Source organism: Anser brachyrhynchus, assembly GCF_964034855.1.
Source record: "Anser brachyrhynchus genome assembly, chromosome: 15".
In the NCBI taxonomy this organism is placed as follows: domain Eukaryota; kingdom Metazoa; phylum Chordata; class Aves; order Anseriformes; family Anatidae; genus Anser; species Anser brachyrhynchus.
The window spans coordinates 12815188-12842889 of NC_137733.1; the positions used below are offsets into that span (position 1 = coordinate 12815188).

At 44.0% G+C, this 27702-nt stretch overlaps 1 protein-coding gene across 5 annotated transcripts in view; it reads right to left on the reverse strand.

Annotated features, from left to right (window-relative positions):
- MAD1L1 (mitotic arrest deficient 1 like 1) overlaps nucleotides 1–27702 on the reverse strand; it is a 353278-nt gene that overhangs the window by 184968 nt on the left and 140608 nt on the right. For 4 of the 5 annotated variants that reach the window (XM_080556171.1, XM_080556169.1, XM_080556170.1 and 1 more), the window contains one exon: nucleotides 21267–21407. The exons of the other annotated variant lie outside the window; for it this stretch is intronic. In XM_080556171.1, the coding sequence (XP_080412297.1) occupies nucleotides 21267–21407 (141 nt within the window). The remainder of the gene's footprint in view (nucleotides 1–21266; nucleotides 21408–27702) is intronic. 5 annotated transcript variants of the gene reach the window in all.

Genomic DNA, 27702 nt, shown 5'->3' on the forward strand with positions numbered 1-27702 from the left:
CTCTGGTGATGCTGAGGGAGGCTGGTCGGAGAGGGTCTTGGGGATGAAACCAAAGCAAACCGGCGATCCCAATGCAGGTGGCAGCAGCATCAGCAGCCCCACGCCCTCCTCAGGGGGCTGAATGTGAGCCAACTGCCCTGGCCGACAGGCAAGCAGCTCGGATGTGGGACTCACTTGTCAGAAAAAATGAGCTGCTCAGTCTCTAATGAGTGGTCGTTCTCTCCGCAACAATACCCGCCGCTCTACAAGCAATTAGCAAATCGAAGCGCTCTTTTTGTGGACCTGCATTAATGTACTCCTCTACGCTGCACATTAAATAGCTCATAGGTATGGCACAGCACAGTAGCAGCAACAACCAAAGACACAAAATTAAAGCTTGCTTCAAAGAGTTATGGAAGCAAAATTATGTGTGCTGCATACGGGGAATAAATCAAAACAACCTTCATTGCAAAACATCATTTTAGTCTTCTGCTTTCATCAGAAACCATGATTATCTTAACAGCCACACCAAGACAATGCAGGTACTTTGCAAGGGAGAGAAACACGCAGCACTTTCAGTGCCTCAAATTAAAACCAGTCATTTTTATTCTTTCCCATGAGGGTGAAATGCCTGTGCATATACACAGCCGCCTATTCCCGGGCCGTGCTTGCACAGCTATAAATCCAAAGTGCGGGTCCCCAGAAGGGAAGGCACGTGCTGGGAGGGCAGGCATGGCGGCACAGGGGGGGAGAGGAGGAGGGTCAGCCTGGCAGAGCCATGCCACAGCTGCAAAGCGTGGCATTTTTACAGCCTGCCAAAGCCCAAGCTATCCTTAGCAGTATTTGATATGCAACAGTTGTGTGCAAATTCAAGTCAAGTGTGATGACTGGCAAATTTAGGTATAATGTTAATTAATAGCTATTTCAAATTAATTACCTCCTAAGATAAATTCTTGCCTCTCCTCTTCAACAAAGTTAGCACACAATTTGAATTTACAAGGATGTATCTGCTTCCAATCACAGAAATATGGAACCGTGTACGTCCTAACATGCCAGATAATCGCTTCAGTTTCCTTGTGCTGGCTACCCCCCCGTTCCCTGGGTGATTTCACAATAACTTACGAATCTAATCACCTACAAAGAAGATATAAGATGAAGCTCCTCTGCTCAAGCTAGATGGCCTTAGTGTATGGCTAGTGTGAGGTGACCTACAACATGGTCCAAGCCAGCAAATCTTATCTGAAGGCATAAGCTGGGGAAGGAGGGGGAAAAAAAGCACATCACCACCTCTTTCCATCAGATTCAGGAGATGCAGGTAGAATACTATACATCAGAGCTGCAGCTGAAATGCAGAAGGAAACCCCAAAACATGGCTGCACTCCCAGGATGACTCCGATAAGGAATGCACTGATCGTAACGCTCAGAATTCAATCATAAATTTAAAAACATATAGCTCTGTGCACTGCACTTACAAATTACATGGAACAACAGAGGGATGCCATGAAAACACTTTGAAGAGATGGTTGGAATCACTAATTCTCTCACTAGAGACACACATAGATATGTTACAAGATTCTGGCTTGTAGTGAAAACAGGAGGAAAACTTTGATTTCAGAAAAAAAAAAGCCACAGACAGCTTACTCATGGGGGTGGCAGACTGTGACAGAAGTAACTCAGCCACTTGCAGTCAGACTTCAGTTTATTTGCATACTGCGAACCTGCATATTAAAACATTGTGAGAGCTGAAATGAAATTTTCATTAGTGTTCAATCTGAAATCTTACCCATGGGATTCAACTTCCAACAGTTAAGGCGTGCATTTGCCTGTTTTTACTTTAAAGCTATCTGGTCGTTTATATCACGCTAGCCAATACCTTCCGCCTTCAACCCATTAGCGCACCATTACTGCAGATTGGTAGCAGTACAGTATTGTTTTAGCAGCTCTAAAGTGCACTCCAAAATTACACTGGGTTAAATGGTCATTTCTAATTTAAACCACTATTTTGATGCTTTGTAGGAGAATTTACTGATCTTTCGCAAAATTGCACCATTTGAGATCACAATCAGCAGGACAGTTTTGTATCAGACATTGCTAAATAATGCCTTGCTGCTTTAGGGATTCAGTTCAGCTGTTCTCAAGAAAATTCTCCCGTTTTTTAAAACAAATGCACATCCTATATAAAGTGGGAAATAACAGCTACAAATAACCATTGGTATTGTCCCAGAAGCCTCACAGCCACCATGTTATTTTACAGGAGCTGGACTGGAGGTAGGTGGCAGCAGTCAGTCTAGGGCAAAGGTGGAGGGGAAAATTCCCCAATGACTTTTGAAAGCTTTTCATAAATTTACTATACAGTGAAGTGACAATGAGTTTTAGAAAAGTTGCAAAGGCAAAACAGAGACCGTTACTTACTGACATAATTTATCTCATATGGATAGGCTTAGAGCACAACAAAAAGTAGGTGTCTCAGGCCACTGCTTATATGGTTTTTGATGTGATTTAGTTGTTCTTAATTCACCCCAAGCAAGGACATAAAACACGAAATTGGAATGCCAGTAAGAAGATGTCCCCGTATCTCCAAGGACTTGTGCTCCTGGGCATAGGATCGCAAACTGCAACACCCAGGGACCGAAGGCTACTGCTCCGTGCAGAGCAGCGCAGGGTGATTTCCATCAAAAAAGCAAGAGCTGCTGCCTGTCTGAGAACCAGTTGCCTACTGGATTGGATGTGCAGCAGTGAAATGCCGCCCCCAAGTGAGAGACGAAACGCAGCTGGTGAACAAAATGAAGTATGAATAAAGCAAAGACTCTAGGGTGCTAAACAAAAAACGATACTGCAAATTGAAAAAGTGCTGAAGTCATAGTTATAATTACTGAAGATACAGGGAAAACATCTGCAAGATATGAGCTCCTGTCAAACACGCTATCAAGATTTACTGGACAAAGAGATAATAACCAAATCTTTCTCTTGCTCTAAAGTCCCAAGGACAGACCAATACCTCTTCTTCTGTTTTGTTTGGAGAGGGACAGTCACTTAGTAACATCAGGAATTCTCGACAGGAGGTTTATTATAATGAAATCACACCAAATTCTCACTGGTTGAGCTATGAGAAAGGGGTGCAAACAAAGCCACTGTGAAACAACTGATGCAAGATACAATACCAAGCAAAAAAATACCCAGATTTTTATTCCTGGCAAGTCACTCCACCTACCTCAAAGTAAGCTGCATAGCTCTGCAGCAGAGACCTGGCTTTTGTTCTCACTCTGCCTAACAATTGCTGGGACGCCTGGGGCAAATTGCTAAACTCTCCAAAATTCGTTTCGCACTCACCCCCCTAATGCAAAGATAATATTCACTCTGTAAAACCATCCAGTATCTTTGGCCAGAAGGTAATCTCTGAGTTCAAGGTGCTATCATTGACACAGAACACACAGGATGGTCCACACCACTCAGGCAGTAAAAGGATTAAGCACCACATTAAGTGCACAACTCAGCACCTCCACGTCCAGAGGTGGCGGTACCCAAATCTCCCTGATCCTCAAAGCAAAGGTGACCTTCACAACTGCAATAAAATACAGAACTCGGAGAAACATCCTGAACTTCTCAAAATCCACTCCATCAATGCTGTTCACATAATCTCCTAGGCAGACACCGTTGGTTAAGGAACACAGTACCAAAGCAAGCTGGGGAAATGGCAAAATGACATTGTATTCAGGAAGGGATGAGTCCCCGGAGACCAGAGCATCCTACGCCAGACAGAAACACAGGAAAGCAGGTAGGTGCAGGTAGGGAGGAAAATAAGGAGCTCAGGTGTTACTAGATTTTTCATGTGTCAAGAAGCATCAGGTTTGCAAACATCTCTAAACAGCAGCATGCATTTGTTGATTTTACTCTGTGAACTGCAAGAGAGGTTGAGGCAAGACTCATGTGCAACAGCTGAGCAACTCCTTTCCTCCTGGCTTTCCTTGGCGTTTTCACTCAGCACCTTCCTAAGGCAGAACACAGAGACCAAAAGATTAACAAAGCTCTGCTGGAATATAATACATATTTGCGATAGGTCTGCTTTTCTCCATCCTAATCAAACGGTGCTGCAGCCCCTAGGGAGAGAACACATTGCCAAACAAAAATGCGAGCATGCAGCTGCTTCCTCAACAGCGAAGGGCAGCCTGACTGATGAAACTCTGCCAAGCCAACTGCTTCCAGCACTCCGCAGTCAGCCAGTAGAGCATCTCCTGGACGCACACCGGTGACTCCCAGATGCTGATGGACTCTCCGAAGGAATCATTCTGCATCACTGGAACACCCATCAGAGAAGCCTCTGCCACTAATATTCTCCTTGTAGGCTCACAAATATTCCTACCTCAGAGAAGCAGCCGAGTACGCAATTTTTGCAGGGAGTCCCTTCTCTTTTGCTGCTCCCCTAGCAACGTTTTTAACCCAAGAGTAGAAAGATAACCTGGCATAAAATCTCTCTCTTCAGGGATGACCACAAATCTCTTGCCAGAAGTAAACCAGATTATTCCTATATTAGTGTAACAAAAAAGCATTAGGTGAGCATCAGGCCATTCTATAGAGATGAAAAGGAATACAAATCCTTTGGAGAACCCTGAACTGAATTAATTTTACTGGGCTGTAATCAAATCTCTAAAGCTGGAATGGGGGGATCCCAGCGCCAGATTCTGAAATGAATGTAGGGTCTCTGGGAATCAGTGTCACCATCACTGTTCCAGTGATCTTCAAAACAGGTAGTGTAAGTCATTCCAGGATCCAGCGAGCGCAATGTTTTCTTCAGGTTGCATCAGCCCTTCCTGAACTGGGAAGCTGTGCTAGAGACTACAAGCAGGAAACACAGGAGCTAACGGGGATGTAATCCCCTGCTATCGGCTGTAATGACAAAGGTGGCTGGGGAAGGGGTAACAGTTGTTTGTGTATTTGTTTGTAATTTTCTGGCAAAGTTCCAATGACAGCTTCTTTTTGTCCTTCTTCAAATTATCAGCAGAATGATTTCAGGCTTCAAAACCCCTATCCTAATGAAAGCAAACATTAGCACACGCCAAATCAAAGAGAATCTCATAAACTAGAAGTGGTAGCAATATGACTGCCAGCATCTCTACCAAATTGTGAAATCTTCTGCCAGTCATCCTACATGGTACATTTTTTCCAGCGCCACCTCCCTGGATCTAGGCTCTCCCTCCCTCTGTCAGTTGCCTCCAGCTAGGTTTGACAGCTAGGGGAAAAGAAATGACATTTAGTTGATGAAGTCTGTAAATTAGCCAACAAAAATGTTCACTCTTATCCATTCATCAGAAAAAAATGGTGGAATTACATATCTCCACCTAAAAAAGCCCTTCTAATTTCAGCCTGATGAGTCAGCACTGCTGTAGCTCATCACCAAGAATGATTCATTGTCAGTGCACTTCTCAAAGTCAAGAATAAGGGTATTCACCCCAATTCAGTCATCTCCTAACTACTCTGAATCCAGGCACTGTGTTTGCATACAGTACTGTTACAATGATTTATGTGATTGTGTCACTTTTAATTTCAATGTATAAAGAGATATTGTCAGTCCATCAACATAACGCAGCATTCTCTTTTCGGGGGCTGACAATTCAATACCTCTTGGTATGGACAATCCTCTTGCTTGCCAAGAAGGAGAGGTCTCTACACCACCATAGCCTGGAGGTGGCAATGCTTCTGGAGACATGTGGGTGGCCAGTATCATTTAAGAGAAACATTAATAACCGCTTATGAGTTATAAGAGGGTTTTGTGCATGGATTAGACCCCAGCCTGAAGGTCTGTAGCTGGATGAAACAGAGTATCTGAACTAAAAAGCAGCACAGTTGTTTTATAGTCTCCTAATATCACAGCCACTTTAGCTGTGATAAATCTTTTAACTATTAAAAGAAGGCTACTGAGCAACTCGTACTGACCACAGCACCCCTAAGGACTGAATGGCAGCACCTTCCTCCAAGATGCCCGAAGCTGTTGGGCAGCTGGCAATGCAGAGTGTAGGTCCCAAAAAGATGTCTGTTACGATGTGTATGTGCCATGGGCCTGTTCCCAACCACTTCTCACTGCTAATCCATGCAACATGCTCCCAGCAGCACCCCTCAGACACGCAGCACGCTTCCCAACACAACCACTGTGAGATTCCCAGCCAGCAACCACCACCAAGGAAGCGAAGATGCACATTAAAAACTTTTTTTCTTCTGGGTTAATTTTAACTTAGTTTGATGTCATCCTGGTTCTCTGTACTACTGCACAGGTTGTGCTAGCTCAAATGAAGGTCAGGAAAAGGTTTAAAGCAGCGCTGCCCTTGAAAGAAAGGCTTGTGAAATTACAGCCAGCATATTTTTGGCATCCAGCAGAATCGTGGGTAAAGTGCCTAAATCTCAGAGGGTCTCACACAAATTTGAAACACTCTTGAAAGTTGCTAGGAAACAACATTCACCCTCCAGACAGGGTTGTGCAATGTTTGCTCTGACGAAGCAATGCTTGTATTACCTTTGCTGTGTTTGTTTAGGACCTGTCTCCTCTGCTGCTAGAGTATTTCCAGTCTCTAGTCCGGGCATGTAGCTGGGTTTTGCTTAATAAGGTAGACATTACACTTTAAAGGTAGCACTTGTAATTAGCAGAAGCGCACTGCTCAATTCCTGTTCCAGACAGGGTTTTCCAAATGTCACGGTGTGCTTAGCACAGCTGATCTGCTCTGACGGCTGCTCTAAATGCGACTGACCTAGGAGGGCACAGAGTAAGAATCAAGTCGTATCACAGGAGGTAAGATTAAAAAATGAATAGCATAATTCTCTGCTTTTGTCCTGCATGCTGATTTTCATGGGTTGTCTGTACAGCACTGTCAGCAAGGTAAGTTTACTAAAGAGATTCTCCTTTTCAAAGCAGAAGCTATACTCACACTTGGAGGCCAAGCAGGAATTTCTCTTGGAATTTTATACCTGTTCTCTGGATCAGCCCCCAGAAAAAACTGCCTTCTCCTGGTTGTCCTGCCAGGCTACCATGGCACAAAAATACAGAGCATTGAGGGGAGTAAAAAAAAATAAAGAAAAAAAAATCGAAAAAGTTTTAAAAGCTAGCACTGGTACTGGCTGCTAAAACTACTTTACAGAGGCTCTGACAAATCCAGCACCCTTCAGAGACTCAACTGAAAACAGTATTTGCTTTCTAAATTTATTTTAGAAAAGCAAAAACAACCTTAGTGATTACCGGTAACACACAGCATTAAAAAAACCTCTCAATTCCCAACAAATACCTACCCACAACAAGCCCCTACCCTTGCAGAAGAACATTAGTGCTTACATCTCCAGGTACTGCGTGAATCAGTGGTTTCCAGCCTCCTTGCAAAAAAAACTTCGCTTCAAAAAACCCAGTAACAGTCCGTACCTCAGCATGTCTCATGGACTAAGCAAAAGTCCAGCTGAGCTTATTAACGTAGGTGTCATGCAACATCTCACCTGCGATGTGCTTGTGCCTCACCCACAACTCGTGCCTCGCTGTTTGGGATATGCCAGTACAAACTTACTACACTTCTCCAGAAGACACCAAAGATGATTAGCACCAACCCTGTTCAATAAAAGGACAAACCAAAGCACAAGGATCATGCGTCCTCTGCAAGGCTACAGAAGCAATTGCAATTTACAATTATAATATTGTACTGCATCATTGTTGTTCTACAAGCAGTACAGAATTTAGTGGCAGAATTTGCCTAAGGTCGTGTGACTGTTAGGGAAAAAAAAAAGAGGGTTAACAGTATTTCTACCAAGAGACAGTCCTTCCATTGAAAAAGTGAAAAAAAAAAATCCCTCCAAGATGAAAACTAGAAGGAAAATTTGTGTGAAATACATTTTTACCACCCTCAGATAAAATCAGGCATGCTTGCACACCATTGGTCATGCTCCCCTAAACCTCCCTGAATAGGAGCAAAACCTTTCCACTTCTATTCAAGAATATATTCAAAGTAAACAAATCCCAAAGGGATTTAAGCACAGTATAAAAGCTTCAGCAAAAATCATTGGAAAAAAAAGCAAACCAACTAAAAGGATCCTCTCTTGGCACGCTCTTGAAAGAAGGATTCACTACATTTCTAATTGACTGCCACCATGGCTTAAATGAATGATCTATAAATAGGCAGCAAATTCAAAGCAAGCATTTGAAGGAAACAGCAAGTTTTGGGGTTGTTTTCCTTGTTATTGCTTAATCATTTGTTGGAAAGGGGGTGGCTAACAAGGTAGGACAAATGTGGTTAAAAGATAAAGAAACAGAAAAGGATGGGGTGTGGGAGGGAGGGATATAAGCACAAGATGAAGTTCAAATGCATGAAGTGCACAAATCCATTTCTGACTCTAGCTTTCCAGAGGGCTGAAGGATGGGAGGAGATGCGTACAACTATGTCAGAGCATCAGTTAGGAGCTGTGCTACACTCAAGGTAAGCAGGGACGGAAAGAAAAAGAGGTACCAGGCAGCATCCACCGCATGCACAATGCGATAGCCAGCTGCGGTGCTGGCTTGGGTGCATAAGTTCATTCGGCTGCGGTTACAGAAGCAGCGCTCGGGGTGGGTGCTGTGATGGACCCACTTTCTGCAGGCAGGCTGAGGCTGCTAGAAAAGTCATGAGTAGGCAGGAAAAATATGCTTGTGACTCAGGAATGAGAATGCCCTGAAGATCCCCTCAACTCTAAGAAGGCTTTTGTGTTATCACTAAATTCTTATCTGAAAACTCAAGCTTCTGTGGGCCACCTCAGACTAATTGCCAGTCTTTTCTTCATAATGGGTCCCATACACCATTAAGTGCACTCATTAAAGTAAAGTACTGGAAGTGTTCATGCAGCTGGCTCGTGGTAAGGGTCATCCAAAACAGGAGTGGAATCAAAGCTGTTAAAGTTAAGTAACCATCCACATCGTAAGAGAAGTGAAAATACTTGAACAACAAAGCTGGAGGAATGTGAGTCATTCCCAGAGAGAATCTGGCTTCTGGAAAGCATTTGCGGGAAAATTTCTAATAAACTCCATTTTATTAGACTGAGTAACTGTTTCTCTAAATAACTGCAATTTTTATTCCATGGCTCTTGTTGCATCCTGTCCACTCACTCTCTTTCTCTTTCCCCACATCTAGTCCGAATGCCCACAACATTCCCAGTCTTCAGTTTTCCAGCATCCGTCAAAGCAGCCGACTTAATTATCCTTTTTAATTACACCTCTTAATCCTGTGATCCTTCTTTCAAAGCCCAAAGGGGACCCTCGCAGAATCCAAGCAGCAGAAGACCTTCTGGTTTCTTTTTCCAAGGTGTTTGGCTACCTGCACAGCCCTTCGTGACTCCCGGGAAGTCCTTCCTCGCACCTCCAGGGCAGATCCTGCCCGGCACGCGGTGCTTGCCAGCAGCAGCCCAGGAACAGCTCCCAGCCTTCTCTGTGGGACGGAGGCCTGCCCCATGCCACCTCTGTACAGATTTACAAAAAAAAAAATCACCTGCAACAATGGGAATAGAAGATTAAACAAACCACCCTTGCATAGCACAGGTGTGATGCATATTCTCGGCTTGCCAACCACTGGTTTAATTTACATTGTAAAAACTCGTGTGACAGTTACTGTGAAGGGAAAGTGCAGGATTAACCAATCTGGGCTGAAGTCCCTTGTTTATCCATTAAAATAGACACAGCAAAAGGAAGAGAAGTGCGTATTTCCTTGTGTTGCCCCATCAGTGTTTCTCAATTTTCATCTGAAAGGATTAACTCCAGAAGGAGCACTGCAATTTTATCCTAACCACGGCCCGTTCAGCCCTTGGCCCTTCTGCTGAGACCGCCAACAAAGACGCCAGACAGGATGGTATTTTTGAGATGCGAGTGTTTATCTTCTCTGAGCGAACCAAACAGCAACTCATTTCAGGAAAGCAATCCAGCAACTCACAATCGCTTCTCGCTCCAGCAAATGCAGACTGACAAGGCAAAAGGTGAAACAGCCCGATGGTCCCATTAGAAACCCTTGAGTTTCCTCGCTCCTGAATGTCTGTCTAGCAAAGCCGTGCTGTAAAGTATAAAAGATCTCCATTTGGCAAGGCAAGGAACGAATTCAGAACAAATGCCAAGATAATCTCAGCTGTTAGCTCCCACCACAAAGGTACAAGATGTACTGAATTGGGTGCTCTGCGGCCGGGAGCCGTGCTTCAGAGCCACGGGCACGCTCGCAGGCGGAGCGGCATTGCGCGGGATGCGGTTAGTGCACACAGCTAACACTGCAGGTGGAATTAAATCAAGCAGCAGCACCAGGGTACGGCAACACGGGGCATGGCAGATAGCTCCCTTCTGTAAATATTTGCGGATAAGAACTGGGAACGGTTTGGGGTTTTATCCTTTGGTTCACGCTTAAATTTTCTTTCTTCTTAACCAAGCAGATAAAGAGCTAGGAGGTTTCACCTTTGCCTGCGTGTCAGGAGGGCTGACATCAGGGCATCACCAGCCTGTTTGTCCGTCATAGGCTGACAGATGCCAAAACTGCTCTCAATTCATTCTTTGTCGAAGAGAGGTTAAATAAAATGTACACTTGTTGTAGGAATGGCTGCATTTGTGCTGCGCAGCAGCTCCCAGATGGTCACGAAGACTCGAGAGTGACCTCTTGGCTCTCAGTTCCCCTCTGCTGTTCAGAAACAAGCGCTTTATCCAAAGAGCAAGCGGAATGCAAAAGAAACTAGTCTCAGCAACAATTACAATAACATAATCTGTAAAGCGCTGATGGGCTGTAGAAGCCAGCTACAGGGAATTTGAGTTTTGTCTGGCCTGAATAAAAAGGTGCTCATTATCTGGAGAGAAAATGTCACTTATGAACGATAAGGTCATGCTGCACCGTGAAGATAAACATCGTTTCTCTATATAGCTGTGATAGTCTCATCTACTGTCTTCGGAAACGTACATAAACAACAAAGCAATAAGACAACTGTAGAATTAGTTTGGGATGCTACGTTGTTTTAAGAGCATAAAGCAGGTCATCTGGACCTCTTTAGACATGCCTTCCTGAACTAGCACCAGGAACACCTACGTATATACACCTACACCGTGCTCTTTTGCTAACAATAACCAATAAATAAAGCCCAACACTTTCCAACAAGCATGGTATCAGGTATGCTGGAAGAATTTAAGACCAATCACATGTCTTATATTGCTGTAAACATGCACAGGAATTACATACATCTGCATTGGTGGTTCTGTGCTCGGAGACCCCCAGGCAGCCTACGCCAACCACTTTGAGCAACTTACTTTAAATAAAAACCACACATAATGGTAACAGCTTCCCTCTTTTCCAGAGTTCTGATCTCTGAGCACATGGAGGAGACAAAGCCATCCCCACTTAACAGAAACGGCAGTGTCAGAGCCCTGGGGTCTCCAGCCACGCGTGGCAAAGCTCATCGGTTTGTGGTCTCTACCACGAGGCCTGGTCCCAGCTCTGCCCTGCACAGCCTGGACTTGAAGAAAATTCAGAGCTTGTGGGCTCTCAAGAGATGTTCCCATGAGGTAATACTGATACAGACATTTATCACTTCTTCCCATATATAAATAATGTCTGGTAACAGTCTCTATATAAATAAGCCTCAAAAAATCTCTCTCCTTATGCAAGATAGTCTACTTAAAATAACCTCTACAAAACAATTACTCTGTTCCCTTTCACAGCTACTGAATATATCACTTGGTTTTTATACAGTGTAACTCATCATCTTTCAAGATTCTTGTGGACTTCCCATAAAAATTAAAAATATTCAGGTTTAGCAACTCTTCCCAGAAAATCAGGTTTCCAAAGGAAAAAATGAGCTGTTTTAGCAATTTTCCAAGAGGAAGTGAAGTTGATGTCGCAAGACTTCGTGCTTGTAAGTCCGAGATTTCGAAAGCAGGCAAGAAAACATTGAATAGATAAAAATCAATGCTTTAAAACAGAAATCAGTTTGACTTTTAATGGGGTCTTGAATAGAACTGAAATATGAATGTACATCTGTCAAAGCTAAGCTCACTATAGCCATTATGGCCATTTAAACAAATTGAAAATATAAATCACCTCAGTCTGTCAAAATAACGTGCCATGTATTTCCTATCTGTGTTACTGTCACCACAGTAGGATTCATGACACATGTATTGCACAGTAGCACTGCCTGCTCTATAAAACAGCATAAATCTCAAAAGGAAAACGTTACAACTTGCATTACAAGAAGACTGTGACTTTCTCCAAAACTTAGGGCTTTCAGTTTGTTTTGCTGAAAAGCTTTTAGCAGAATCAAAGCACGTTTGACATTAGCACTGATTAAAGCAAATAGATAAATTGCAAAGCCTCTGAGAAAACAGAATTGTTCCTTACAATTTACTTGGACCACCCCTGAACAGAGGAGATCTATATCTACAGCTTAGTTTTTATTCACAGCTTGGTGAAACCCCCTATCAGCTGGCTTTTTCACTTATTCTCTTCCCAGTCTTTTCCAAGCATTAGTAGGCTAAGCACATTTAAGTAAAAATGGAAGGGAGAAAAACAAAGAAGAGAGAACGCCAGCAACCTTGCTTCAAATGCTGTTCAAGTTAGGACTGCGATAGTACTGTGCTCTAATTCATTGATTTAATAAGAAATTAATAAGACTGGGGAGACGGAAAAGCTGCAGTGCATGGACAAACCAGTCCATAGCAAAAGCCAGGGAGAAGAATATGAGAGCAACCACAACTTGTAACTCCAGAGAAGAAAGCACTGAAGGTGAATAACTGGGTATGTTCTACAATAAAATAATTGCAATCGTCTCTGGCATTTAGGCACCATACAACGTGCTCACGTGCTGTGCTGACCCAGGCTTTTAGACTGATTAGCTCCCTGAAGAAACGCCCCTTCCACTACTGGTGATCAAGACCAAAACTGGAAATAATGGGCTTCAAGAAGAAGACCAAGACAGCAGCTACTGCTGTTCTGATCTCCACAATAAGCAAAGCATGAAGTGGATGAAGAAGGATCTTACAGTTCTTGCAAACCGCAAAGAGCAGGAGCGTTCGGATCCACGAGTGCATGGGAACAAGCTTGTGCTGTTGTTTTCTCAAAGCGTACATGTTATGACTAGGAGGTAACAAGACTGCAACAAGGCTCTGTAGCTGGAAAACGAGCCGGGCAGCAGCTCGTTGAGTCACGTACCGAGGCTGTTGGCTCTCCACGTACACTGCCCAGCACAGCAGCGAGCCCCAACTCCATGCCCGGGGACAGGGAGGCAGAGATCTCAGTGCCGAGCCCTCTGGCACCGAGCTGCCCCCATCCCTTTGCCCCGGTCCAGGAATGCAAGGAGGACTGACATCTCCAGGGCACGAAGAATTACAGACATTGGCCCTGCAGGGAAATCTGTGGAAAAGCCCAGCTATAGATAAAAGCTGATGGTGTGTTTTTAAATAGAAAATTATCATTAAAACCTTAATCCCTGTTTCCTACAGGAGACCATCATTGTGAATTAAAAGATGACATGAAAACACTCATAAATACATACTTTAAATACTAAATTATGCAGAGATCATGTAATTATTCTGAAATGAAGCACTATAAATCACAGAATTCAAATCCAATCAGTTTAAAAATCAACCAATCTCAACAAGTTCAGCACATCTCTTAAGATGCTCCGACAAGCGCTTTTTAATGTCATTAATACAAGGCAGAACTAAGGAATAGCTAAAATTTCTGTGGCGTTTTATGAATGTGCAATCTTCACTTCTTAGTTTTTCACAAGATACTTACTTCCTTGTTTCTCTCAGAATTGCTTAGTTTCCACAAGCTGCTGAAGCTTTCATCAATGCGAGAATGTTCCTGAGTAGTAGTGCTAATAAGCAGAGAACATTAAACACCAGCCTTAGCTCTGAGCTTCCCAACACTGAGGGTGGATTTACCAGCACAGTTCAAACAAGATGAGATGCTCTGGCCAGAGCACCCCTGGGAAACCCAACAGAGACAAACCTGGTTCTTGGTCTGGAGACCAATAGGCCAGGACTGGCCAATTATCCTGTCCCTCATGAGCCAGGCACCAAAATACTCCTTGGGCTGAGCCCAAACATGTACCGCCTGCTTGAGGCGTTGTGCTGGACGTGCTCGGAAGCAGCTCAGAAATAGGACGGGGCATTGCCTCCACGGGGTCCCATCCCCCTGCTGCAGAGAGGCCAGGCCGGGTCACCACGTGCCCCAGAAGCTGTTGAGGAGGCTTTGATCGTTCCCTGCCCAGGATCGCTCGGACACCCCCAAACACAAACCCTGCTACCAGTGATGGCTGTCCACGGGGGTGAGACCCGCTCTGTTTAAAGTCACCACACTTTCCAGCTTGGAAGAGATCAAAGAGTTAGATCTCCGAATTAAACACAGAATGCAATTAATCTCATTTTTGAATGTTTCTCTAACATTGCAAACAAACAAACAAAAAAAATCTGTAATTGTAGAAAGCAACAGTGGGAAGTGGGTGAGCACTGAAGGAAGGTGCCCGGCAGCCTCCCTGCTGACCCCCAGCCCCCCCATCTGCACTGCCTGGCTTGCAACAGCAACCAGAGCCCCCCCCACAAATTGTATTTCTACATTTCCAAAGCCTTCCCTTCAAGAAGCTAACAGCTTCCTAACCTCACTCTCCAAAGAGGCTTAATTTGTCTTTTTCTTTCTCTCTCTCCTGCCTGCGGGGGCAGAGACTTGTTATCAGCACCCTGTTTGCATCCCGGCTTCCCCCCCAGCTCCCAGCACTGCCCGCTGGCAGCGGGGGGTGAGATGCACCACGGTGCATAACGCTGCTCTTTTGTGTGCCGCCTTTGTCCGCTGCCATCTGCTGGGGACGGGGCTACCAAATGTATTCCTGCTGCCTCCTCCACCTGAGGACATCTAATTGCAAAGCCTGTATGTATCTCCAGGCACAGGCAAGCAGGCTCCCCAGTGTAAAGCGTTTTAAAGCTCTCACCGCCACACGAAATGCTCTCCCCTGTTCTATTGTGGTAAACGTGACTCATAACTGCACGTCAGTTATCTTCTCTTTCCAAAACATCATTAAAAAGAACCCAATTTTAAATCTTTTGTAAGAATTTAGACCCAGTTCATCTGCCTCTCTTGCCTCCTATAGCCTGGTGCATTGGAAGGTAGTCCAAATTCCCCAGGTCAGGCCTTGTTTGGGCTTGGTTATTCATAACGTCACCGGGAGAGTCTACAGGAAGATCTGTTAACACCGAGAGCATTTTGAGGGGAGTGCAGTTTGGGGTCAGGATCTCTGCTGCTGGCATCTACCAGTCTCCGTGGGGCTGAAGTGAGACCCTCCAGAGGTAACACTACAAACGTCCCCAAGTGGTGACAAAGACACTGGGCTCACAGAACGAGGGCAGACTTCTGTCCTCTGAGCATCACGCCTAGACGGAGGGCTGGTTGTAGCACCGCGGTCTCACCTAGGGTAGGTGTGCTTCCAGCCGCTGCCACTTAAACCCAGTGCTGATTACATTGGCTTAAACAAACCAAAACGCTTCAGAGTGGAGTTTGCAGGAGTCTGCCCTAAACTCCCTACGTCGCTAACACAGGTGGGTAACATATTTATCAGGAGCACACATTTTTGAGTTTAGAGTCAAGATACACTCTGGTCAATAAGAGAACTAGAGGCAGAGCATCACAGACCATGACTACATTAGGAGCATGACTTCCAGCAAGAGAGGAGGAAAATTACAATGTCACCTCTTGCTTTTACTGCATTCGAAGCACAAGGAGGTAGTGGGGTTGGAAAAGGCTTTTCTGCCCCATGCGCTTCAATAGCCTATTTCAATCTGCAGCTCCTTGTTGTGGTGCAACTGGTCATTTTTCTGAGGGTTTGTCTCTATAGCAGCTTACCACAGGCTAAAGGTACAGATACTGCCTTAGTTAATGATTTAATTTACTCAATACAAGTTGGTGCCAGACCGTTCTCATTGCTTAAGAATGATGGAGGCTTGTTTCTGTTTAGCAGTGGTCCCTAGGAACTGGTGAGTTAAAGCCATTCTTAAACTGTCAGAGCACCCACACTCAAACGAGCTGTAAAAATCTACCGTTAGTGAAAACAACGCTGGTTTGTGCAGAATGTCTGCAGCACAGGCGATGCCATACACGCCTTCTCTTCATCTATTGCTGATTTTCAGGACACATCCAAAATGAAGAAGCTGCTCAAAAAAATCAGTAATTGAGTTTTAAAATCTATTTTGACAAAAAAAAAGTCTCAACACATAGAAACAGGCTCTGTTGCAGCATGAACCAGTTTGAAGGGGCGCTCCTCTTCCACAGAGCAGGGACTGTCACCTTTAACAAATCATTAAGCCGCTCATGAGTCGACTTCCTCATTTATATGACGGTTACTTGCAAGGTGCTCTCCCCAAACACAGCCGCTGGCAGGTGTAAACTGGAGGGGAGGAAACTAATGGCTCCCTGACTCGACAAGGTCACTCAGGTCTGAAGGAAGATGAAACGTGCGAGAGAAGAGGGAACCCAAGATAATCCATTTTGCAGGACTGCCAGAGGACACGGAGCCTGACCTGGCTCTTCCCTAGAAAATAAAAGAAACAAAAGACTGCAGCGGCTCCCAGGAAGGCTCGCAGCTGCCAAGAGATGCCAAAGCGTTCAGGTTCAGCATGCTATTTCGACAAGGTGTTTGCTTTGTCAGAGGATGATGTCCGGCCCTGTGACTGCTTCAGCAATCAGTGGTAGCTGATGCATGGAGCACATTAGCATCATCTCCAGAGAGAGTCTGTTTTCTCCCACTTGAGTTGCAGATAATGGCTACAATGACAGCAGAAGTCTGGGCAAGTGAAACACATGCCATTCTGGAGTGGCAGGAAAGCTCCAGTGACTCAGATGTGCTCCTTATGGACATCCAAAGTGAGAAGGGTAACCTCACTCCTTCTTGCAGTTGTCACCAAGAGAAACAGTGCACAAAGGTTGGATGGCAGCAGAGAGGTAGTGAAAGCAGGCAGGAGAAGTCTGAAAACAAAAACAAACTCCTCTGCGCTTTGCACAGATGGAAGGAAATTTCTCTGCAAAGTTCCCATCATCACAGAAAGCCCTTCTGCTATGTAAAGATGCAATTTACCTCCGAGGGGAAGAGGAAACTCAGCAGAGGGATAAAAAGCAAGACAAGCGTGAAGTGTGGATCAAAGGGAGGGAAAAAAAGGTTAAAAAAAAAAGAAGTGGAAAAGCACTGAAGGAGGAGCCAGGTGAGAGACAAGGAGGAACTGTTAACTGCTCAAATAAACATTTTATTGCATCCACACGTAAATTTTTAGAGCTTTAAACACCAGGGTGACTGCTAAGTAACTCACTTTGCACGGAGCAGATTTGTGACTAACATCCCAGGCACAGCGCTGCCCAATTTTCACCACCAGCAGATGAGCTGCACTTACCAGGTGCAGGTAAGGTGATGGTTTTTGGTCAGGGAGTTGTGAGGTCTCCAGTAATGCCCATGGTGAAAAAACACAGACCATATGGCATTTCATGTGCCGAAACTGTCAGATTCATAATTAACTGATTACATATGGTGCTCACAGTATAAATCTCTCAATGTAAAAAATGCTAGAGACCATTGAAGGTGTCAGCGTGAATCTTCCTTGCAAATCTCTCTTCATTAAAGTTTCATATGGAGCCAAGTGTGTTGTAATAAAATAGCCATTAATGGAGTTATATTTATGATGATTTCTCTTTTGTGCAGCTGGATTTAACTTTTCAAACACTAATCTCCACATCAGAGCTTTCTCACAATAGCTTCCACATGCACAGAGGCTTCTTGCTTTGTCATATTTACCTTGAAATTAGAGTTAATGGGAGCTATGATAGAAAAAATTAATCAAGATCAGCAAGAACACTGTTAATATCACCACTGTCAAACTGCATATTCATGCCAGGATAAAAACCCAGCTACGATTCTGTTTATTTTATGTATTTATAGCATGCTGGCCAGAGACAAACTCATTCCCTTTTCAGTTCCAAAACACACTTTTAAAAAGATGGTGAGTGACACTTCATTAACTGCTTGAAATAGGCTGACACAGACTGCTTGCTTCTTTCAGCCACCATTTCAGACAGTATCTTTCCTGCATCTTCCCCCCTGCTTTACATTCAACGCTCTGTAAAGAGCTTTCCTGAACCTCAGCAGACAGATGGGCACTGCGGAACAGGGGCTGTGCCGGGGGCAGGCAGTCCTGGGGAGGATAAAGCGATCGTTTCCAGTCCCAGAACACACTACGTGTTTGCATGTTCATGCATTAGAGATCCAGCTTTTCTCGTCAGCCATCAATGAAGGGGATTTAAAGTTCCCCCCTATCAGCCCGTCTTTGTCCTCCAGTTCTCTGCTCCATCAGGCTCTGACAGGACGAGTTCTTAGGCAGCAACACGGCGCCTCTGAAGTGATCTGGGATGGAGGCATCGTTCTGCATTTGAGTTTCTGGAAAGGTGCCTTTATTCCCAACGGGGTCTGGGATGCAGACCCAGCAGCGTTCCCAGCAGCCGTCCTGCCCCACCAGGGTCCTGCTGGCTGGGCACAGAGGGAGCCAGACACAGCTCAGTACCACACAACTCCATCCTCGCAGCGTGCGCTAATAAACCTCTCCTGTCGCCCTTCAGGGCCCACACACTTCTCTCTGGTTCCCTGTGTTCCTTAAAACGGCTTCCCACCTCCCTTTATACATCAAGCAGAAGACTTATCAGAGACCTCATCTCCCTAATGAGTTAAAAGCTGTTGCCTCAGCACAAATCTTCCTAGCCCCACGTGTCTCCCTCCCCTTTGGTGCCGGGTTATCACCATCGCTGTCTTTACCCGAGAGCTTCCTGGCTCACGCAGAGCTGCTGCTCGAATGAATGGAAAAACCTCCATTTTCACAGGAAAGAAAAATCCCTGTTAAAAACATCACTTTTTCCCCTCTACTGCTTGTTCCGAGGTGGGGCTGCTGCTAATAGATTAGGGCAGCCAGAAGAAACATGTGTCAGATAGCTTTATGAGTATCAAAGGGCTCTCTACTAGGGAACACAGGAAGAGATTTTGGTAAAAGAAATTTTCAGTAGGGGAAAAAAACAACACCCTGTGATAAAACAAGTCAGTGAGGAGAAAAAGGGTGTGATTTTTAAGGTTTATGAAAAAAGCTGAAAGGCAGAAGCAACAAGCCAAATGCAATTGTGTCAGCCTGTGCTTTTCGGTTCTGCTCCATCGCCCTCTCTTCACAGCCTCCCCAGCCTTTTGCAGGATCTCAGAGCAGTTGTGCACGTTGTTGCTTTGCTGCCACCACCTGCATGCTCCTTGCAGATGGACTCTTCTCATTCTTCTGTTACCCTGCAAGCCAGCTGCCTGCTGCCCTCCCAGCCCATCCGCATCAGGTGTGCCGGGTATGCCCCATCACTTCTGCCACGCTGACTTAAACATGTTGAAGTAAACGTCAGAGATGGTTCAGCCCACACCTCAGAAATCATCCGAGGCTTCAAGGTGCCTCATTCCTGCCGTCTCCTCTGTTTGTTTGCGAGATGAGTCACGCAGGTGTCAACATTTCTAAAATTTGTGCGGAGCTTCAGCAGAGCGGGGAGGTGCAGAGCATTATGTTAGAAGTTATTAATAGCTGCTATCAACCATTTTTTTGATCTACAGGCAGTGGATTACAGCAGCTGCTCCCAATGATGAGACACCAGGAGTCTTACCTGTACCTCAATTTCCCTTTCTAGTTTTCAGATTTTTACTAGAACAAAAAACTTTCCCCCAAATATCAAAATAGGTTGGGTTCAGCCATCAACATTGCAGACTGAAAGGCAAACACAATCAAGCAAAGCATAAAATTTTACTTTACAAGGGGAATATCAGGACTTTGAATCCTGCTTGTAGCAAAGTCTTTGAAAGGCTTAAAGGTTGACATTACACAAAACCAAACCTGCAGAGAACACAGCTCTTTTCTGAAATTTTCTGTGTAGCCCTTAATCCACATCCATGAAGACAAACTTACCATTTGTTCCCTATAAATAATTAAAGGCATGTAGGAAGTGGTTCCTACACTCCTCCATGCTTTCACCTGAAGAAGAAAAAGCAATTTGCTGTTGCCCAAAGACATCGTGCACATTTGACCTATTCAGTGAAACCTCCCTCCATCAACCCAGAGCCACTGCTGGGAACAGCTAAGAAACCAGGAGGAATTAGCCACCTAACACTTCATGTCAGCGCCATCTAAGCCTGCTTTGCCTGGTGTTAAGCAATACAGTGATCAAACAACAACGTGGAGAAACATTCAGAGATGAAGCAATTCAGGCAAGTTCCCATTTCATTGGATGTTACCACCTAATTTCTCTATCAGCTCGCCCCAAACTTGACAGAATTCTTTTTCTCAGAAACAGGAGGAAGTGGAGCTATAATGTGAGACTGGGCTCATGCCACACTGCTCTGCTTGCTAAGGCTTTAAAAGTCACTGGAACCAGTACTGCCTGCCTCAAGTCCCCACCCTACCAAGAGTAGAGCATTTTAAAGATGACAGAAGCAACAAGGAGATTTATACACAGTGGGACAGTCCAATCTACAGCTTCAATGGGAATCACAGGAGCATCAATTACTACAAGTTTTACTCCATTTGAATTATGGCATCTATAAATCTACGCGCTGGAGGAACCAGATACGAAGAAAGGAAAACTCACATGCTTACAGTAATTGCAAAACCTATGCAATAAAACTGCCAAGATTTAAGACCACAGACGTATTTCCAGATATTTCAACTCGTGACCATTCCAATATGACAAAATACAGCAGGGAAGTAGGGCACAATTTGGCAAATGGATGTTATCACTTACTTCATTCCAGTCATGTTTCAGACTACAAATTTACATAAAGAGAAGTAGTAATACTATAAATGTTCCTTTGAGAAATACTTCTGTCTTTGGCAAAAATGTTTTTCTTAGAGGAAACCCTAGCATAAAAACAGTTAATACAGTTACTGTTATTTTATATAATTTTATATATATTACTGGGGTTTTCAGGCCTAAAGCCATGAAAAGAAGAGTTAACAACAGACAGACACTTTTTACTTCTTCAGCCCTCAGAGTAAAGCTCTAATAAACACACCCTTGCTTACATTGCATTTAGAAGAGCCTTGCTACACAGGTGCTACAGTGCAGCGCTGAGACCAGATCACAGAGAACACAACTTGTGGGTCTTATTGATCCCAGAACTTTGAAATCTGAAATTTGCAAATCTGTCTTCTGTGGCAGCAGATCACATCACTTCCATCTTAAAGGTCTCAGCTATTTCACCACAGGGGTTAGAGAAGGATGCTTCTTCATTACCTCCAGCTCCGTGTTATGAGCATGCAGCTTCTGCACCATCTCCTCAGCCTCCCGCATGCGCCGGTTCAGCTGGGGTGAGTGCTCCGAAGGGGTCAGCTCGCTGTCATACGACTCCAGGATGGCTCGCATGCCATCACGCTCCTGTCGGGAAGAACAGAAATCACCTTCAGGGATAAAGCCCCTGAGCCCACTCAGAGAGGAGGGTTCCCAGACCAATAGTTCACCCATTATTTTTCCCCATTGTTCCTTCATGTGGCAGAGGAACCCTGATGGACATAAATTCATGGCCTTCATGTGGGCATTGAGCCACGGATGTGAACGCAAGGTTCTAACAAAACAAATTGTGCTAACCTGAGAAATGAGAAATTGGACTGCGTTGTGTGTATGAAAGCACACAGCCCTCGCAGGAAAGCAGCATGCATACACACTAACAAACACATACCAACTGAAAACAGAGCCTGCCTTCTTTTTGGAGACACTATTCTAATTCAACATGCTGAATGGGTTTCTTCAGCAAAATATTTAGTGTAGCACTTGACATTTTTCCTGCCAAAGCATTCCAGCAATGAATGAACAGAATTGTGGCAATAGAAATGAAATAGATTTGACAATGAACAAAGTGGCTGAGAGCAAACATCCTCTAAATGGTATGCGACTGATCACTTGTTGAACACTGCAATATTCAGTGTTTATAATAAATATTTTTTCAGAGGTTAATATCCTGCAGAGAATGTGTTTGGCTCACTTTTCGATTTGCTGGCAATTATAACCAAACATTTTCAGAGAAAAGACAAAAAGAAGGATCCCTTTCCCTGCTCTGAGAGCTTTTGTACTCCCAAGTACAAAGCCTGGATTGAAAGCTAAATGTAAAAGTTTTTGTGCAGGTCCCTGGCTGAAGTATTCTCTGATGCATTCCCAACTTCAGACGGCACCTACTGCCCACCTCCAAGACAATGGGGGAGAAGAATGGGGACAAGAGGCTGAACAACATTTCAAAAAGTCAGGCATGTTTTAAGGAGATTACGGTTTACAGTGCAATATGCAGACAGGGATTAGCCAGCTGATGAAGTGTTTTATCTTTTGACCGTGTTGAAGAACTTTGATGTTCGCGAGGCTACAGAACAGAGTCAAAGCAGCACACTCCCTCTGCATAAATCAAAAGAGCAAAAACTCCTAGGAAATCTTACAGTGCTGCCTCCCCTTCATTGCTGAAATTTGCTATCTTGCCCTGTTACAGAAATGTACAAATGTTCAGGGCAAACCAGTTATCTTGTGTGAATTCTGCAATCACAAACATCCGAAATATTATTAGAAGATCACTCAGCTTTACAGCTGTGCAGTTCCCAGGCCACCACTACTACTACGTCAAAACTGGAGCACTTCACAAATGCTGAAATATTTCACCGGGATTCTGCTCTTGGGGAAATCAGGAATTACCAGGGTAAAAAAAAAAAAAAAAGAAAAAAAAAAGCCACTTCCATCACTCCCAAATGTAAAAGGCTGTATTTCAGAAACAGAAGCCAATGCTAACTGCTCAGTCGAGCAAGCCTGTACATGAAGGTTGTCTTCCCCTTTCAAAATGCAAAGGTCAAACACTGACCGTGGGTAACAAGTGTATGCATGAGGAAGGGATGGAACATTCAAATCAAGGTGTGAAAATAAGAAGGGGGGGACCGCCAGAGGTGTGGTGTGTGCTCAGAGCCTGCAGTGTACTGAAAGGTCAGCCACGACGGTTGGGTTGGGCAGCAGGTACAAAGACTCTAGACCAAAGCCCAGCCTGAGGCTGACAGAACAGTGTTAATAAAATAATAAAGAAAAACAGGTTCTAACATAAACGGTATTGAAAGCTATTATTGGCTTCTTGCTCAGGCCTGACTAAAGAGAAACACTTTTTTAAGGAAAGAACAGTTTTTCCATAAAGTTTAGAAAGAATTATTGATTTGACAGACACATGAAAGGAAATACTTCCGTGTTCCTGCAGAAGGAGAAAGGGCAACCTGAGCCACACTGCACCTGCCTTATAATGAACTTGTTTAGCAGAAAAGTAGCACTACAGGAAGGTTCCATCCTTCTCCTCCCCCAGCAACATCCACAAACACCGCCCAGACTGCCAAGAGCACTCTCCAGAAGGCAGCCTGCCTTTGCTCAGGAGATGACTTTTGTTCCCCATTTATTCCAGAATCATTGCCTAGAACACAGAAGAGAACATAAGGATGGCATTTAGTGAAGTTATTGGTTTGATCCTTGCAAATTGTTGCAATTAGATCTGTAATTACACCATCCTTTCGCTCATTCTCTCTGTACTCCAAGCTGCTCCGCTATCCTCATTTTCTGCTAAGCATCTTTCATCAATGGGATAATTTAACACAATGTTCTGTCCGTTGCAGGAGGACAGTCCCAAACTCCTTAGTATTTCTTCAGCAGCAAACAAGACCCCTGGCCATTCCCATCACATTCGGCTTCCAACTAACTGCTGAATATTAGGTCACCTAAGTCATCCCTAGCAAGATCCTAGCAGTTCCCCAAGCTGTTCAGCTGCAAGGATAACAAATTTCCCATTCTCATCCCACCATGAAAGCAGGTGACTTTGGATGGGGATGGGAGCATTCTTACAGGGTGGTCTTTCCCCTAAAATCAACTCCAGACGTTGACAAAAAGAGCCTTCTACCAAAAGGATGAGTAAAGTTGTCAGGAAAAAGCATGCGCAGTAAACACAGCACAAGCTGTACTGGAAAAAAAAAAAAGGGGCTGAAAAGCAGAAATAAAAGGTGGCACAATTATACACTTGATCCTGGAGTCTAGTTCTCCTCTTTAATTATTTCTAAATATTAATACTGTAATGAAATCAATTCTCAGCTTCCAACAAGTGGTCCCCAGCTCCATTTTCCAATTCCTCCCCATCAAGAGCACTTACTGAGAGCTTTCCCCTCCCTCCTAAAGATCTTGTTAGTTTGGCAGGAAACACAAGTTCTTGCTGAGAAGTCTTCTGTCTAAAAAGAGTCTCTAAATGTAATCCTAATTTAATAATTGCTGCAATATCTCCGTATCTCACACAAAATACTCCCCAACCCCATCAAAGACTTCCTGAGTGACTTTAATATGCCCTCCCTAACCTTTTTCCAACACCTCTGCTTTCCTGCTTTCTACAGGGGTCCCTACAAGTAGAATATTCAGCACAATTACTAAAAAGGGGTCCCCTTGAGAATTTCCTTAAGTTACCCAGCACTGTTACCTTCGCTAACGCACAGCTCGCGCCCTGCCTTCGCAGTGGCAGATCACCTACAGCAATTCTTGCTCCCCCGCTCCTCCAAGGACCTCAACACGGCACACTTCAGGTGCTCTTCACTTTGACAGTTTCTAATCAACACCAGAACAGAAATGCAGCTTACCCCAACCATGCCCTAAAATCACAATAGCTGTTTTTGATGTTCATTATAAACCTAGGAAATTAATGTCCCACAGCAAACTCTGGTGCTCCATCTTGCAGCTGTACGTTTGAAAGAGAAGAAGAATAGTGAATTTTTCAAAGATTAAAGTTGCCCTTCCTTTTGCCAGCAACAGTCAATTCACCAAAAGAATATGCCTCTTACTACTGTACAAATAGGTAAAATGCTTTATATTAATCACAAACTGGAGCCAATCCCCTTAAAACCTGCCAGGGGAAAGTTCTGGATCACACCTTTGCAAAATACCCTCCCCTAGTACCAAACTTCTCTCCGCTTCTCCCATCACCTTCTCTATTCCTTCTCCTGTGTAAAGCCCAAATGTGAGCTGTCTGGTAAGCTGCTCGAAGAAATGGAAAAAAGTTTCTTTCCCTGGCACTGACACACCAGAGGGCTACAAGAGTAGTTTAGAAGCAGCAGTAATATAAGAGGGCTCCTCCAGGACTTCGGGGTTAATTTTAGGGACAGACCTGAGAAGTGTTCAAAGAAGCACTGCGCAGCTATCGCCATCCCTGCCAACAAACCCAGGTCACTGAAGCAGCGCTACCGCACGTCCCCAGGGGCAGCCCACGGCTTCGAATCTACGCGTACTGAGGAGAACGAGCAAATCCCTGCTGTGAACTGAAAGCAGCTGGAGAAAGAGTAAAACACACCGAAAAAATTAAAAATGCCATTTGACCATAGATGGATAGACAGATAAAGACTCAGGCCCCATTCCCATTGATGCTTGTTAGCCCCTCCTCAAACATATACACACAGAATTCACCACAGACTTTCTAATTAGTTGAAGAAAAGAAAAATCAATAAGAAAGAAATTAAAGTTACAAATCTCACTGAAGTCAGTCACACACCCTGGGAAAATTTGTTCCTGGGGTGAAGTTTATCTAGTGTCATAATTTTATTGAAATCCTATATCTTCCTATTGACTTTTATCGTTTGAAGCTGGATACCAGAGTTATCATTATTAGAGTTTCAGTGTTGCTTGCAGGCCCGAGGTTTGGTGGGTTTTTTTTCCCTTTTATAAACAAGCTGTAATTGTCTGTTTTATTGATCAATAAATCTTTCAGCTGCCTTTCTTCACCCAGCTCCTGCTCTGTTAAGACTCCTGCGCCATTCTCTGAAAGAAAATACAGGGTTGTTGTTTTTTAAAGAACAGATTGTTTTGTCATTAGCAATGAAAGAGCAGGAATTGTGCCGGTCGGTTCTGATAATGGCTTTTTAATGACAGATTCTAGTCACAGTAAAATCTGCTTTATTTCCACATGAGTGAACTTCAACTATTAATCCAAAACCCAAACACACAGCTCGCTTGCTCTGTCACTTCTGCATGGGTTACCGCCTGGCAGAGGAGAGAGACTTCGTAAAGTGGAATCCTAATGATATTTCCCACTCAGTGCCTTTTTGATGGTACAGAAATATTCCTGTTCCTAGTGTTAAATGAGCTTTTTGTTTAATTAATGATAATTTTAGGAGAATGTTAATAGAGTGCTTCATTATAGGAAATCAGTGGCAAGACTTCCCCCTCCTCTTCCTCTCCAGACTCCTAACTTCAAATTAGTCATAATAACAGAAAGCTTCAAAACAAGACTGACGAAAGAATATGGAGCTTCAACATCAAACAGATGCTATTTGCAATCAGGTGTAATTTAGCTAACTATTCCCCCTAAAAACACAAATAAAAAGAGAAAGATGAACACGTAGCAGAGAAGTGCACGCTTTCTTGCTTGAAGCTATATAAATACACACAGAGAACGTGGGAGGTGGTACCCACGGTTTGACCGAATGCTTAACTCTAGTAAAATTAGCAGTGTGAGGTGTGGGAACATAAACCAAGCTGCGGTCAGAAATAACTGAAGAATACTTAGGTGGTGCCAAGACCTACTGACAAAACCTATCCTTTGGATCCTTCCAAAATTACTCGCAGTTGTTTGCGGACCAGAGTTCACTACCGCTGATAAACTCACAAACGGCAGGACAGACCCCAAAGACAGGACTGAGGAACAGATCCAACCTTTCTAAAGAACAATATAACAGGAGATACAGACTCTGGCAATTATCAACCACTTCATAATGTTGGTATCTCATAAAATACTTGAAGAAAACATTAACAATCAAATTGCAAGCTGCTAGAGAAGAATTAGGGACAAGAAACAATCAACTGAGACTTAATGCAAATAATATCAAACCAGTCTATTTTCCTCCTTTGACAGGTAACTTGTCTACTGAATAAAGGCAAACAAGGAATGTGATAAATCTCAACTTCAGTGATGTGTTTATCAAAGAGGAGGATTACAATTCAACAACAACTCCATAATTTAGAGAAATGAATTTGTATCAGGGTGATGAAATCCATGAAAGCAAAGCACTGAGCCCTGCATGTTGTGTAGCAACGCGGAACTCGGTTACTGTCAATAAGTTACTGTCAATAAACTGCAGCATCAGTTGCATCTACCCCTTCCCAAAACTGCCCATTTGCACATACCTCCCCCATACCAAACTCATCAGGGTTGTGTTTCAAGACCCAACAGGTGTCCTACATGCCACCGGAGAGCACGAGCCCAGGAGCATGCACAGGGCTCAGATGTTAGCAGGTTCTCCCCAGCCTGATGGCTGGAGGAATTGATGCCCATTCTGCACAAAGACCGGTGTGATTTCGCTGACAACTACCACAGTTGCTTGTTTGGCTCTGTCTTCGAGGCTGATGGCTCTGTAGGAGATGTGGCTGAACGTACTGGGAAGCAATAGTCCTGCAGTTACAAGTATGCCTTATTCTGGAGTAGTACAAACATTTTCTGCTCTACGTGCACACAAAGCACTAAATTACCAGTGCAACTTCCAAGGTGGGAGGAGGAAGTTTGAGAAATGAGAAAAAAATTGCCAAAAGACCAAAAGTTTTCACCTCTAATGACATGAGAAGGTTGGCTTCTGCAGGTCAGAGACTCCAAATTCACCATCAGCCGCACACCTCAGATGGTGTCTCATCTCCTCCAGCC